This window comes from Monodelphis domestica, chromosome 4, assembly GCF_027887165.1.
Source record: "Monodelphis domestica isolate mMonDom1 chromosome 4, mMonDom1.pri, whole genome shotgun sequence".
Taxonomy (NCBI): domain Eukaryota; kingdom Metazoa; phylum Chordata; class Mammalia; order Didelphimorphia; family Didelphidae; genus Monodelphis; species Monodelphis domestica.
The window spans coordinates 239,730,900-239,747,561 of NC_077230.1; the positions used below are offsets into that span (position 1 = coordinate 239,730,900).

The 16,662-nt window shown below is 37.0% G+C and overlaps 1 protein-coding gene across 19 annotated transcripts in view; it reads right to left on the bottom strand.

Moving 5' to 3' along the window:
* NCAM1 (neural cell adhesion molecule 1) overlaps positions 1 to 16,662 on the bottom strand; it is a 438,552-nt gene that overhangs the window by 83,963 nt on the left and 337,927 nt on the right. For all 19 annotated transcript variants that reach the window (XM_007494803.3, XM_007494813.3, XM_056794385.1 and 16 more), the window contains exons 2-3: positions 2,583 to 2,657; positions 171 to 389 (exon numbers count right to left, since the gene is read on the bottom strand). In XM_007494803.3, the coding sequence (XP_007494865.1) occupies positions 171 to 389; positions 2,583 to 2,657 (294 nt within the window). The remainder of the gene's footprint in view (positions 1 to 170; positions 390 to 2,582; positions 2,658 to 16,662) is intronic.

Consider the following 16,662-nt stretch of genomic DNA (forward strand, 5'->3'; position numbering starts at 1 on the left):
ATGTGGCCTGAGGGGATCTGTTTAGTCCCTGATACAATTTGGGAACTGGAAGCACAGAACTCAACGGGTTCTTTCATTGTCATCCTAAGCCTCTTTACTACCAGCCTACTACCTCCTACTTTCCTGTTCCAAAGAAAAGGACTTGAGGTGGAGAAGATGGAGGCCCTTACGGAAGATCTTCACATTGACGGTGGCCTCTGATTCACTGCCGTCTTCTCCTGAAACAACACACTTGTAGATGCCGGCATCATCAATGTTGGCATTGTAGATGGTAAGTGTGGAGGAAAAATCATCATTCCGTACCACTGAGATCCGCTGCTGATTTGGAGTCAGCTTTTCTCCATTGGGAGAAAACCAGGAAATATCTTTATCCTTGGCTTCCCCAGCCACTGTGGGAGAGAAAAAGGAAATCAAAACATTTAGGAATGGAACTTCCAGACCAAGAGCCAAGTCTGGTGTTCACATGTAGCAAACACTCAATGGAAACTCAATGGAGATTCAATGCAATATTGGTATCAAACACTGTGGCAATCAATGCTGTCCCATTAGTTGTCCATCACTATTAGAAAGGTCAGTGGGACAGATGGACCAATAGTTCAATAACGAGATGACAGCCCCAAACAAGGTTTCATGTGGAATGAGAATGAGCAAATGTTAGCTGGGTATGAATGCCAGCAGAGTGCATCAGATATTTTCCTAGGCTGACTTCCATGCTGCAGCATGGTAGTTGGATAGCAGCATTTTGTGTAGAATTTGTATAGAATATCCACACATACTGAATATTTCTTATAGGAGCCTCACCCTGGGCAAAGGAGAAAATGAAGAACCAAATAGTAAAAGGACATGCCTAGATGTGACATAATAAAGATTAGAGAGCCTTTTGGCCATTTTATCTTCTAAGGCTAATTCCAATCATATCCTCTAGAACTATGGAGGAGACTTTGGCCTAGGTAGGGGAGTTAGGTCCTAAGCCTTTTACTCCAGTGACTTTATGGTGACTACAAAAAGCTTCCATTCTGGCTCTCATCCCCACAAACAGAAATCTCATCTCATACACTGCAACAAAGTCAGGATCCATTCCCAGGTGATTTCCTTCTATCTGCTTCTAAAAAAGACTCCCCCCACCCCCTAGTTGTTGAGTGTTTATCTGGGAAGCAGAATGGAATCCAAGTGGATGGTCTCTCAGAACAGGTGGAAAGACCTTCACAATGGACTCTATGTCTCTATCTCCATACTACCCCTCAACCCTGCACAGCTGCTAAGCATGGAAATGAAGCATTCCTTCTATTCAAGGCCCATCATGTTTTCAATAAATATCGCTATTTGCAAGATGTGCTGTGGGCTTTGTTGCTGCATCTCCAGATCATTTAAATTGTTGTAATGAAGGCAAAGCTGTGTCTAAAAAAATTCACCAGCTACAAGTCACCGCATTCAATGCAAATCAGATTGATTTTTGAAGCCCTCCTTCCCACTTATCTCCCTCCCCTAAAGAAAAAGATAAATAAAAACAAGCCCCTTTCTCTTCCTAAACAATTTGATTACTTTTTGGGTTTATGCCTTAAAATTAACATCACCCACAGGTTTGCAAATATGGTACCAGCTCAAACAAATCTTCTGCTTACCCTGGAAATAACTTGAGAACCAATCAATCAATAAATAAACATTTATTTAGTGCTTCCTAAGTGCCAGGCACTGACCTTATCACTGAGGCATGGAAATTCAAAAACCTTTCTTGCCCTGGCAGAATTTATATTTTAATAAGAGAGACAATATATGCACAGAGGAGAATGAGAATGAAACATTATAATCTGGGCTGGAGAGATCCTGAAACCAAGGTATTTTTTTTTAATAACTCTTACTTTCTGTTTTTAGAATCAATAAGAAGTATTAGTTTTAAGGCAGAAGAGCATTAAGGGGGCTAGGCAGTTGGAATTAAGTGACTTGTCCAGTTTCACACCACTAGGAAATGTCTAAGTCCATATTTGAACCCAGGACCTCCCATTTCTAGGCCTGGCTCTCTGTCCATTGAGCCACCTAGCTGCCTTCCAGCTATCTTTAAATTAATTTTTAGATTCTCCTGGATACTAAAAACCAAAGGAAAACAAAGGAACAAATCTAAATAAAACCATCTTGGCATTATTTTTAACTAGCACTGACCCTGAGAGTGCCAGTGAAGAGGTAGGGGGCAGTATTTTATCCATTAAAAAGTCTTTAATGCATGCTTGTTGAAAGAAACTTGAATTTATAAGCACTTAGAATATATGTGGAAAATGTAAAAATTTGGGCAGGAGAGGCATTGATTCAGACTGCAGTAAACTATGCTTCCCCTTGATTACCCCTAGATAGCAGAGGCTCAGAAGATATATATTTTGGTATGACTTGAGGAAGGAAGATGGAAGGATAGTGGAGAGTTTAGGAAGAGCTCCTGACTTTTTTTAGCTTCCCCAGCTATGATACCTGGAGTGATATGGCCCAAACATATTCACACCCTACTGTCTTCTGCTCTGGCCTATTGGTTGATGCAAATGCTTCTAGAACTACCTTTATTCCATCTCCAACCCAGGGAAACCCAAACTACTTACCTTGACATAAGAAGAATTTGGATTCTCCAACACTGATCTCCCCTTGGCTGGGAACAATATCCACCTGTAGAGAGACTGGAAAACGGAGAATTCACATTAAATTCATGAGTAAATTTTATTTCTGAGAAAAAATTCTTGCACTGGTGTCTTGCTACTAGAGCAGGAAAAGAAAACAAATAGAAGGATTGGGTCTTATTGTTATTATTAAGATACTATGCCCTTTGTTTCCTAACTACAAGGTCCAACACCTGGTTTTGAGGAACTCTGACCTTCTGCAAGACTGTGAAAACCTTTGATAAGAAGTGGGATGCCCTCTGCCCCGACTGCTTCTGACCTCTTCAAATGATTCATGGAGCTCTATCAAACTACAGCACTTTGGGGATTCATGGTAATAACAGCTTTGCAAATTCTTCCAAGCCACAATCCTGAAATCATTCCTCAGGCCCACTATGATGGACCTTGTCCAAATTGGTTAAGTAGATACAGCAGGAACTTGGCTACTCCATAGTTAAAGGGGAAAATAATGATTAGCTGATTCTTTAGATTAGCAATCCCTAAAGGACAACTCATTCTGCTTTTAAAAATTCCTCAAAACTGATCTTAAAACAAGAAATGTCAAATAAAAGTTCTCTTAGCATTCTAATAAAACAGACTAAGATGTATAGAACTAGATAAAATAAAAACACCACTGACTTGACACTCCTTCAAAGCTTTATAGCCCCATAAAAACCTGCAGTCTACTAAGATTTCTGTTTCTTGTCAGATATTTTTGAATAATAATTTTTAAAATCCAAAAACATCTTTTCCTCTGTTACATATTAGATGATAAAGTTGAAGGCTGGGTCCATGTTTAATTATTTTTCTAAAAATTTCTTCAGCATTTAGCAAGAGGATTTACAAATAGTAGATGCTCAGAAAGTATTTGGTAAATTGACTTTCTAATTGTTATTTTTAATAAAATAAAAATTTGTAAACAAAACAAAATAGTCTTTACTCTTACTGGTGTCAGAGAAGTGGAAAAGGAAGTACAGGTAGAGGTTGCAGTGTTAAGCCATTTTTAAATTTTAACTTAGGTGCTGGTACTTATTTGGTTATCCTTATTTAATGAAAAACCAATAGGCATACTACTGGAGGAAATGAGTCACATCAGTCCTAACCTTCCCATGATCATGAAACCTGAAGAAAAAAGACATTACAACTATAAGAAAAAAAATGGATAGAGCTGGTTTCATTGTGTGTCCAAAAGAAGGAAGAAGGATCATTTCTTTTTTATTGTTGTTGTTAAAAAAAATCCAAATATCTATTTACAACAACCAAATCGACTCCTTTTATAAACCATAACTAAAGCAATGTCAAGATATGGAGCAAAACAAAAGCAAACAAAAGTCAAGAACAATAAACTGTTGTCTAAAGAAGGATCATTTCATGGGACATTAGTCACTTTTAAGTGACATGTGATAAGTGACTATGATAAATAGTTGCAAAAAGACAAGAAAATAATTGTGGCTTATATGCTACAGAGAATGAAGGTAACTAGTTCTATGTAAAACTAGAGGAGAACCTCCAAATTAAATTTTCATATTCTGTGAAATTTGGCAACATCAGTGCAAAAGTTTGGAAGGATGGCAAGAAACATATTGAAAATCACTAATTAGGAAAAGAAAGAAAGACTCTTAGACTACATGGAAGGTTCACACCTGTAAACCATTACTACTCGAGCAAAGAATTGGAGAACTGAATAACTAACATCACAAAAAATTAAACTGATTATATTTTAACAGACACAAAACAACTTGTTACAGATGTGGGAGTCATTCTTGAAGTAGGTGTTTGTGCACAGTTGGAATGCTGACTAACTGGAAGAAAATTCAAAATTACTACAAAGCTAATAGAAGGAATACACATGAGAAAAAGATGGAGCATATTAAAATAGCTTCATCCTGTTGTAACAAATAACTGATGATGAAAAATTAGATTATCTATAGAAGAAATTACATAGATAGATACAGACCACAATAATTTCATCCATTAATTTAACTGACATAAATCAATGATCAAAACAAGGACAAAGAACCTAAAAACACTCCTTACTTAGTCAACATGCCTTATTTCTCAATTAGAGAAATAGGCAGACAAAGGCAGCACTGGCTTAACATAGGACTTCTTTTGTAAAATCTTTTGGAGAAGCATGGTAGAAGATTATGAGTAGTATCCCCACATTAAACAGAGAAGCAATGAATGGTAAAAACAGATTAAGAAAGCTTAGTGAGAAATCCAACTAAGTAAAGTCATCCTGAGGGCACTTAAGGATGAAAATGGAAGTACAACAAACAGAAGGGAAAAAATTATGCCAAGATTTTATAACAAACTTTTTTTCACCATCAGGGACAGTAGAACCATCACATTTGGACACTAGCATCACAATCCTAGAGGTGTTGATAGAGAAAATAGAGATGTCACTGAGGAGAACAAAGATGGGAAAAGCATCACAATAAAAAAGAAATAACATTTGTGAAGTGATATAAATGTTGGGAATTATGAGTTTAAATCATAAGGTATATAAAAGGGAAACATTTTAAAGCTATAGGAAAAGATTATATATCTTATTAATACTTTAGAAAGGAGGGTGGGAGAATTTAATATATTGAAACACATATATGCTTATTTCCCCATCTACATAAATTCTCATGACAATAATCTCAAGAGCATCCTTGATGAGTATATTATTAGGGAAATGGATGGCTTTGGCTAGTGATATTCCACAGTAGATCTCATACTACCTGTGTGACATCAGGCAAAATACTTAACTTCCTTGGGCCTCAGTTTCCTCATCTATAAAATTAAAGGTTTGGACTCTGAGATGGATGTTGAGATTCCTTCTAGTTTTAGACTTATGACACTAAGGCCCTCACCATAAGATGAATGACTAAAAATGCAAAGGATACAAGATTCCACTTCATTTATTGTTTTTTGGTCTTAAATCCCACATGATTTAGTAAAGCAAAAGGGTATCCTAAATGTTGTCTTCCAAGAAGGTATATCTCATGCATCCATCAAAGCTGTTTGGAATTTCTTGAGGAATATAACAACAGGGATACCCTTGTTCACCATTCCTCCTGTTCATTAATATCAGGCGACACATAAAACAGGAAAATGTATGCTTGCTAAAGATGTTCTCCAGTGTCATGAAGAAAATCCATAATGCAGCCCAAATTGAAGAGGGATTCTTTAAAAATAATATTGTCCTGCAGATCCTGCTGTTTCTGGATGATGTCATTCTGATTGCATCAAAGCATCTGAACTATTGTAGATTCTCACAAAAGAGTTTGTCTTCACCATCCATTCAGGAAAAAAAAAATGGATGAGGAATGTATAATGGCCAGATTATGATATGCAGTTGGATAGACATTGTCTATTGGAATTCATAACCAGGACAGAAAGTACAAATATATAGTAACTTAGACACAGAATAACAAGAAGGCAAAAGGGCTGGATTACCTTCCTGATTCAACAAAGCTCTTCTAATGAATCTAAATTTCTTCTGGAAACAAAGGACTATTAAAAAAATCAGTATTCAATTGCTGTTGTTATAGCCTATATGACATGAATGTAATGGCCTTTAAGCAACTTCAAATGAATATTAGCAAAGGTCAATGCAGAGACTCATGATAGGCATGAGATTACTGCAACAAATAAAAATAAAGAATTATGAAGAGCTGGAATAAAGGATATTATCAATATAATCAAAGAACAAGGTGAGCTTTTATTGTGGTGAGAGGCAGGATAACTCTTAAACAGACCTCCTGTTCTAATTGTATTTTCAGAATATTAGAAGAAAGATGAGATGGTTCCCCATACCCTGAATGTATCTTTTAAGGATTAAGCAACTTGCCCAGGGTCACATAGCTATAAAAATAAATACATGAATGGATGAATGAATAAAAATTTAAAATCAGATCCTCTTGATTCCAGGTCTGTCACTCTATCTACTGTACCACCTAGCTGTCTCTAATTACATGATTTGCCAGAGACTGCTACTTTCACTAGGCCATGTTGCTCCCCTGCTGATATACTTCCCTCACCCCTGGAAAACTTAGGGGAGAATAGGGACAAGAGTAGCCCAAGATGGGTAGGCAAGTATTGGAAGCACTCCTCCATGAAAGACAGATTTGCTCTGATCTCACAGATCCTTGTATTTATTCTGTCCCCCAACTGCAGTATTTACATACTGACCTTATAGGAACACAGATTAAAGGCAATGAAATATTTTATTAAGTTAAAAATCAAATCCCTTTCTGCCTTTCCTCTCAGCAGTCTAAAACCAAAATGTTGGGAAAGAGAAAAAAAACTCAACTGTGCATCCAGGCTTAGTAAATTCCCCCTGGGAGGAAGGACCAATATGGGGAGATTCAGACAGAGCCTGGGTGATGGAGATTGGGTGAGCTCCTTAGAGACTAACCATTTTCTTTACTTAGTAGGATGGGAGTCCTGTTGGTTGCCATGGTGGTGACAGTCTTAGAAGTCAGAGCACTGGCAGGTTGTGGGTCTAAGCTTGTTTCTTTGGAAGGACCACAGTTGTGCCAAACCAGAAGGGATCAAAGCTCAGCCTTGGCACAGCGAGGGGCTTGGGGGCAACATGGTGGCTCTCAGGAATTGCATTTTGTTATTCAGCCCAGAAACAGAACAACCAATTGGGAAACCCAGCAGAGCTGGCAGAGTTTTCAAAAAGGCTGTGAAATTCAGGGTGGGAGGAGAAGCATTTAAAAAATAAGGTCTCAAGGGAGCTAGAATGGAGGCGGTTGAGCTCTTGGGGTGAGAGTAAGGGCAAGTTGCCATTACTCAGTTAGATCTGAGATGGGAGAAATATGTGAAACCAGGACTGCTAGTTTCTTCTGTAATCGCTCCCCTACCGAACAGCATTAAGTTTTTAGGGCTTTAGAGGATTCATATCCAAAAGTTGATGCGTGCATGACATTTCTTAGGGCAGATTGCTCCCCGCAGGCAGCAGGGTGTCAGGAGGCCTTCCTTTAGAATTTACCGGGAATTTTGCTTTTTTTCCATTTAACCCTCCCCAGACCAAATTAACCACAAAACACAGCCTTTTCACAGGGCTGCCTGCGAGGGCATTTGTGATTCTTACTTCTGCTTGTGTCGGGATGTGACCGCTTCTTCTCCATCATTCTCTCATAGCTTTAACCGGAATGCTTGAGTTCTGGGTGTGAAATGTTCCCTGGACACATGACCCACCTATTCCCTAGCACAGTCTAACAGCCCAACAGGAAGAAATAGAGTTTGTGAAGGCAACGACACACTGGGGAACACAGAGCTTTGGAGTCTGTACAACCCTCCAGAATCTGTTTGGGGAAATGCAGCTCGTTTTCCTTCATCTGAAAGCCATGAGCCTGAATTCCCAAGAAGCACACCCATACCTGCCATCCCTTCTATTAGATTGCAGGCCCCTGTTCTCTGTGAACCAAAGAATCCATAAAATGCAGAAGTCTGTGTCTAAACAATAGATTACAAGAGCAATCTTGCTCTCAAAGGGTTTAGTGAGACTTTTTTTTATTTTGGAGAATTAGAAGCACATTTTTGTTCAAAAAGTTCACTGGACCATATGCTGAGCATTAGCAGTGAGCTTAAGCATATGGATTGTGTTACTCTCACTGAGCTCTTGCCTCTCTGTGAAGAATATTCTTATCCCAAATGAAACAACAATCTTCCTTATTTCAGCTCTTTTCAAACAGGGCATGGCTCTCATGGGGTAAGGAGAGCAGGGCAGAAGGGTTTTCAGATCTGACTGAAGCCAATCTCTGTTCTAGGACCAATAAAGAAAAGTTCAGAGCCAAAGGAATTCCCAACTCCACTGATCCCAGTTCCATATTGAAGATGTAAGAACCTTAGAAAATAATAAAAGAATTCCCATTTTAGATTTCTGACAGTTCAATACATATGGATAATCATTCTACCCCATCCCCCCCACCCCAAAAGGGATGAAGGCAAAAATTGGCCAGGGTCGGGCTTTATGGGAAATCAACATTTGGATGCTTGCCATGATCACACATTTATTATTGCTTATAACTCTTTCCTCAGCATTAAACCTTGAAATATTTGGTTTGAGACTAATAAATGGAAATCCTGGTATGGACCAGCAACAGACTGCCAGCTCTCTTCTGTCTGTCTTTCTTTCCTTCTTTCAGGTCTTTCTTTTCCATTTGCTTTTCACATTTTCCTTGTTTTCTCTAAAACCTTTACCTTAAAATTTCCCTTTTTCCTTTTTTCCAACTCCAAACCCTAGTTTTTTAAGGGGCTAGATGGCTTAGTGGATAGAGTACTGAGCTTAGAGCCAAGAAGACCTTGAGTTCAAATTTGGCCTGAGGCACTAACTCTGTGACCCTGGGCAAGTCACTTCATCCTGTTTACCTTAGTTTCCTCTCCTGTAAAACAAGTTGGAGAAGGAAACTACTCCAGTATCTTTGACAAGAAAACCTCAAATGCAGTCACAGTTAGACATGCCTGAACAATAGCAACAATTCTTTGAAGAAGGAGGAAGTATTTCCTGAGTAGAAAGCTGAATTAAAGTGAAGGATATAACCCAGCTAAATTAAAGTGAAGGATATAACCCTTCAGAAAGTATGTGTTTATCTAAAAGGGAAGAAGGCTTAAAGCACTAATCTAAGGGAAGTGCACCATCTTCTGCATATATAATGAATAATTACAATAATAGTAATGATGATAGCTATATAAAACTTACTATTTATTATTCCTTTACAGAAATCTTTTGTTGCTACTTCTCACTTCTCAGCTACATACCAAAAAGAAATTTTAGAAATGTGTAGGTTATGAATATAAAATCCTAGCTCCTAAATTGTAAAATAAATAAAGGTTGTCTGTGCTAGTAACTAAGGTTCCCAACCTTCTCTCTTAGTGCCCTCTATAAAGTAATTTTGTAACACAAAAAATATGGAACTATGGGTAAAGCCCACAGGATAGCAAAAAGAGTACTGACCTTGGAGGTAAGAGACCTGGGCTAAAGTCTATGACCATTACCATGAACAAGTTACTTAATTTCTGAGACTGTTTCCTCCTTTTTAAAATGAAATAAGGACACTTATCTTCTGGAGGTGTTGGGAGAAAAGCACTTCCAAAATCTTAAAATACTAAGTAGATGTAGGCTATGGTTATGGATCAAAAGATCTGAGGTCTAGTATCAACTCCACCCCTAATTTGCCTCTTTAATATGTAGTTGTGTTTCCTAATGACAAATGATGCATGTATAAGGCTTCTTATGTTTTTAAAGTCCTGTGGACTTGTATTCTGGTCACAGAATGTGCCTTCCTTCCTTCCTTCCTTCCTTCCTTCCTTCCTTCCTTCCTTCCTTCCTTCCTTCCTTCCTTCCTTCCTTCCTTCCTTCCTTCCTTCCTTCCTTCCTTCCTTCCTTCCTTCCTTCCTTCCTTCCTTCCTTCCTTCCTTCCTTCCTTCCTTCCTTCCTTCCTTCCTTCCTTCCTTCCTTCCTTCCTTCCTTCCTTCCTTCCTTCCTTCCTTCCTTCCTTCCTTCCTTCCCCCCTCCTTTTTCTGTTATCTTAAAATGTTACTTAAATCTGTTTAGATTTTCTTTTAAAATTTCATTGAAGTGTTTTGTATTTACATTACAAATACTTCCAGGTTGATTCTGGAAGGCAATTTGGAACTATGCCCAAAGGGTGCTAAAAGACTGGCTACACTTTGATCCAGCCATCATACTGCTGGGTTTGTACCCCAAAGAAATAATAAGGAAAAAGACTTGTACAAAAATATTCATAGTTTTGCTCTTTGTGGTGGCAAAAAAAAATTGGAAAATGAGAGGATGCCCTTCAAGTGGGGAATGGCTAAACAAACTGTGGTATATGTTGGTATGATGGAATACTATTGTGCTCAAAGGAATAATAAAGTGGAGGAATTCCATGGGGATTGGAACAACCTCCAGGAACTGATGCAGAGTGAGAGGAGCAGAACAGAGACTGATACATTGTGGTACAATTGAACGTAATGAATTTCTCTACTAGCAGCAATACAAGATCCAGGGCATTTCACTATCCACATTCAGAACAAAATCTGGGGGAGCAGAAACACAGAAGAAAAACAACTGCTTGATCACATGTGTTAATGGGGATATGATTGGGATTATATACCCTAAATGATCTCTTAGTGCAATATCAATAATATGTGAATAGGTCTTGATCAAAGACACATTTTGTGGAATTGTGCATTGGATATGGGAAGGCAAAGGCTAGGGAGAGGGGAGGGAAAGAACATGATTTTTATAATCCTGGAAAAATGCTCTAAATTAATCAATTAAATAAAAATTTAAAAAAAAGGGGGGAAAAACCAAATACTTCCAGGTTGTCCCCATCCTGTGATATCTTTATTTTAAATAAGCCATAATAATTAAGTAAAACTAACATATCTATGCATATGCATAACATGCATAGATCAAGCAAAACAATTTTTCTCATAGGTTCTGTTCAAATGTATGTCTTATTCTGCACCCTAAATCTATCACCTTTCTGTGAGAGGGTGGAGAACATTTTCATCATGGTTGCTCTGGAATCATGGAGAGCTTTTGCACTGATGACAGATCTTATAGTTTTCAGAGTTGTATGGCCTCATCATTATTATGGCTGGCTACCTGTTAGTCTCCTTTAAAATGAAGAACCAGAAGAAAATAAACAAATAGATTTGTGTTCAGAAATCTTAACAGTATACCTGTTAAAAACCACATTCTTGCCTAAATGGTAGAAGCCAAGAAACCGTTTCTACTTACTGAGGGATGCTAGTCCTATAACCCATTTGGATGAGTTTCATGGTTTGATTCTAGCATTCCTAAAGAGTAAGTTGGAGGACAGAATTAGTGCTTCTTGAATTCTTCTGTAACAATGATGGAAATAATGGCAGTTTAGACATCTGTTCCTTTATTTTAGAGATCAGGTTTCTTATGATTCATTCTTTTTTTTTATCGAATAAAATACAATGAGTAACTCAGAGATAGGCAGAAGTAAGGGCACACAGTCAGGATTCACCTGAATTCTTAGTTAATCTATTCTCAGATCATCTAGGAGTTGGTTAGTAGAGTTGTAAACAATTCTGGAAAAAAGCAGCAACCCACAGAATCCTAAAATCAAGAGCTGTAAAGGACATTATTCCCTTATTTCAACCTTCTTTTATACAAATGAGTAAACTGAGGCCTAACTTGCTCAAGTTCATTTAGGTAGTAAGTAAAATAACTGGGATTCAAAGCCAAGGTCCTCTTACTCCAAATCTTGTTGTCCAAGATATCCTAATCTTTGGTTGTGGAAGAATAAAATATTGTCAGATATAAAAAGCTAGACATTTTCTTAATTCATTGATTATCCTTTTTTACTTAAATACATACATACATATATATATATATATATATATATATATATATATATATATATATATGAGACAGAAGGTAAGGGTTATATATAACCCTTACCTTCTGTCCTGGAATCAATGTGTATTGGTTCCTAGGCAGAAGAGTTGTAAGGGCTAGGCAATGGGGGTCAAGTGACTTGCCCAGGGTCACCCAGCTAGGAAGTGTCTGATCCAGATTTGAATCCAGGACCCCCCATCTCTAGGCTTGGCCCTCAATCCACTGAGCTACCCTGTTGTCCCCTATACATATATTTGATGGTAAAATTGCTTTCGACTTATTTTTAAATCTTGTTAAAGCCTTCCATTTAAATGTCATTTAAAAATGGTAAAGGAACATATCTTATTCATCTTTCTTATTTCTTCTTTTACCTAGAATTGCATAGCATACATAACAGGGCCTTAATATAGATTTTTAACCCTTACCTTCCATCTTAGAATTGATACTATTGTATATTGCTTCTATGGTAAAAGAGCAGGAAGGGCTAGGCAATGGTGGTGGTGGTGGTGGTGGTGGTGGCGGGGTAAGTGACTTACTTGCCCAGGAAGTGTCTGAGGCCAGGTTTGAACATAGGATCTCCCTAGCTGCCTCCTAAATGTTTTTTTTTTAATGAATGAATGAGCTTAGATTCCTGTAACCTGTATCTCTCTACTCTGCAAAATGTATCAGGAATAATAGTCTGTAATACTGTTGGTTGCTAAGGTATAACCAAATTCAAATTTCAATTCAGTTAAGACAGCACTTGCCACATTTTGATCTATTGAACCCTGGTGTTCTATATGAAATGAGTGGTTGTGAGAAAATTTCAATGCTAGTAATATTTCCCTCTCTAAAATATAAAATGATATACCAAAAATATCTTCTTCAAAAAGTACTATTTTTTTACTTGAAATTGAAGTAGAAAGACCTAGGAACTAGAAGACTATGTCAGTGAGTCGTCATTAAACAATTGTTCATTAAAACAATTAGTAAGCCTACTATGTGCTACTCTGCTAACCTCTGAGGATACAAAGAAAGGCAGAAGACAGACCCAGCTTTCAAGGAACTCAGTTGAATCGAGGAGAAAACATCAAACCAACTATGTAGGAAAACAGGATAAATTGAAGATCGACAGTAATCAGAAGGTAAGTAGCATTATGAGGGATCAGGAAAGCCTTCTGGTAGAAAAAATAGGATTTTATCTGGGAATTGAAGAAAGTCAGGAGGTAGCTATGAGGAGAGAGAATATTCTAGGCAAGTGAAAAATCCAATGAAAATGCTTGGGGACTTGAGATGGAGTGTCTTGTGTAAGGAATAGCAATGAATCCATTGTTATTGGATTGATCATTGTACATGATGAGGTGAGGAATGGGTTGGTAGAAGGCAAGGTATAAGAAGATTAGAAAAGTAGAAGGAAACCAGTTCATGATGGATTTTGAATGCCAAAAAGAGAATTTTATATTTGATCCTGGAGGTGATAGGAGCCCCTGGAAATTACTGAATAAGGGAGCAACATGGGCATATCTGTGCTTCAGGAAGATTAATTTGAAAGCTGAATGGATATAGACTAAAATAAGAAGAGGCCTTAGAAGTGATGCCTAAGATCTAGCAGGCTAGAAAATATGGGCCCAACAACAGACAACCTGATTGCTGTTCAAAGACATAACTAAGTACAGATGGACCCATCATCTGAAGGTTGAATACCAAGTAATGATTATTTTTCAACCCCACCAATATTTGAAACATACAAAGACACACACAAAACAGAAGCCTTTGTTCCCATTTCACAGTGATGGTGGCAGAATAAGAATGACAGGAATTAGATGATAGGACTTGACTGTGTATAGTAGGTAAGATGGTACATTTTTATACATATGTGTATACATACATAGTATAAATCTTCTCACTTTATAGGATTATAAAAAGTCCTGAAGAGGCAAAATCATTCCCCCAAATCATAAATATATAAGTATATAGATATACGTACATGTACACACATACATGCTTTGCTAAAATGTAAACAAACTATGTCTGTAAGTTTTCTTATAATAAGCCAATCTAGTAACCCATTTAAGAAAGAAAAAAAGACTATTCTAACATGGCCTGTGTTCTTGATACCGCCATTCTATCTCTTTATGATTACTCATTTTCTAGAGGTTCATTAACTATTCTTTTAATAATATTATAGAATGTTGCCAAGAATCAAATTCAAATTTACTGGTTTATAATTAATAAGCTATACTTATAGAGATTTACATATGAGATGAACATATATATCATACATATATGAATGTAAATATATAAGTATACACAAATATATAGAGATATACATTCATATCTATATCTATATATGGAGGGAGGGAAAGAGAGAGAGAGAGAGAGAAAGAGAGAGAGAGACAGAGAGAGAGAGAGAGAAAGAGAAATGAAGTGGTAGAAGAGGAGGAGGAAAACCTATACTTCTAAATCTAGGGTTTCTTCAAATAAATAAAAGTAGAAACAGAAAGTTGTAGGAATCACACAATTCTCAGTTAGTTTATACACATTAATTTAACTATTGATTAAATGTGCAATCTTGGTTCAGAGACCAAAGAGTTGACCCATGACTGGAGGAGCTCAGCCATATCCACATTTGTTAGCCTCATCATAAATGAAGCAAGCACAGAAGATACTGATAAATGGAAGGAGAGCTTATAAGTTCTCTACTGAGAGGTAAATACAGGAGTCAGAGGAGTTGCTTTCATTATGTACCCCAAAGGAAACCAGAAAAATATAATTTCATGGAAATATTTGGTCATACTACCTTGTAGTACTTGTAATGGCTGTAAGCAAACAGAGTCATCGAAGATAATTATAGCTTATGTGCCAATATCTGCTGCAGAGAATGAAGAAGCAGAACATTTATATGACGAACTTGACAAGACCCTCCAAACAGAGCTGAAGTGTACCTTGATACTAGGATTTCAGTGCAAAAAAGCAGAAAGAGGTAAAAAGCAAAATCAATGTTGGAAAATATAGTTTGGGAGCAAAAAAAGGTGAAAGGCTTATAATCACTCATATAGGAAACAACTTGTTTCAGGAATTGTGGTCATTTCAGAAATGCTTTTTGTATGCAGTAAAGCTACTAATTGATTAAGGCAATTGATGAACAAGCATTTATTAAGCACATGCTATATTCTAGACACCAGAGATACAAAACCAAAATTGAACAATTTTTGTAATTAATTTTATTCTACCAAGTGAGATATGTACAGAAATGGTTATATGTAATATATATTAAATACATTCAAGGCAAATTTCTCTGACGAGTTGGGAAGAGGGCACTATTATTGGCTAGGAGGATCAGGAGAGGCTTGTGTAGAAAGTATCTCTCAAAGACAGTTTTAAAGAAAACCAAGGATTCCTAGAGACAGAAGTAAGGAGAGAATGAATTCCAGGCAAGAGAGAAAACCAGTTCAAAGTCATGGAGATGGATGTATGTTTGAAGAACAGAGAGAGAAGTTAAATTGAGCAGGACCAAAGAGTGCTAGAAAAGGAGTAATGTATATAATAAGATTGGAAAGATAGTCTGGGCCCACACTGTGAAGGGCTGTAAAAGCCAAGCAAAGGAATTTATATTTGATCCAAGAGGCAATAGAGAGCCATTGGAGTTTATTGGTAGGAGAGTAATATGTTCAGACCTCTACTTTTGGAAAATTACTTTGGCAGCTATATGTAGTATGGATTAGAAAAGGGAGAGATTTGTAGAAGGGAGACAAAATATTACAATTGTCTAGATGAGAGGTGATGAGGGTCTAAATAGGGTGGTGTCAGTATGAATAAAGGGAAGAGGACAGATACAAAATATATTGTGGAAGTAGAAATGGCAAATTTGCGAAAAAGATTAGTTGTGGGAGGAGAGGGAGAGTAAGGGTTAAGGATAATGGCAAAGTAATGAAAGTGAGTTACTAGAAGAATGTAGTAGTCTCAAGAGGAAGAAAACAGTATGGAAGGAAATGGGTTTGAGGGGAAAGATGGAGAGCTCAGTTTGGACATCCTGAGTTTGAACAAGTGTTAAATTAAAGCAAATACTCAATTAGAAAAAAAAAGATGATTAAAAAAGATATTGGGTGAGAGCACCAATTTGATCTGTTTAAATTAGCTGGGGACTTTGAAAAATGGGAAATGATCAGAATATAATAATATTCTATCTGCTACTAATTTCTAGAGAAATTTAACCAATGCAGGACAGTTGCCACAATCAAAACTAACAGCTAAGAAAACACCTAAACCTTACCAAGGATTAAATAGATGTAGGTGAGGGAAGATTGGAATAGTTGGAGATATATTCTGTGTTCTCAGATTTAGTGGATTCAGCAAGGTAGTGAGAGTGAAAGAATAGATGAATAGTCTAAGCAATACACTGGTACCCCTAAGAGGAATACCTCTAATAGAAATCCTCTTACATGTAGGGTAGACATCTGTGGTGGAAGATTCATGAGAAAACATGGACATAAATCATGTAGAATTAAAAGGTATTTTAAGAGAGGTTTTTCCATTATCTGCATATATATATATGTATATATATATATATACACATACACACATATATGCATTTACAAGATACCTGAATCTGCTAAATTTGAGAATATGGTATAAAAAATAAATAATATTTCAATGGTTTCAGTTAAAAAT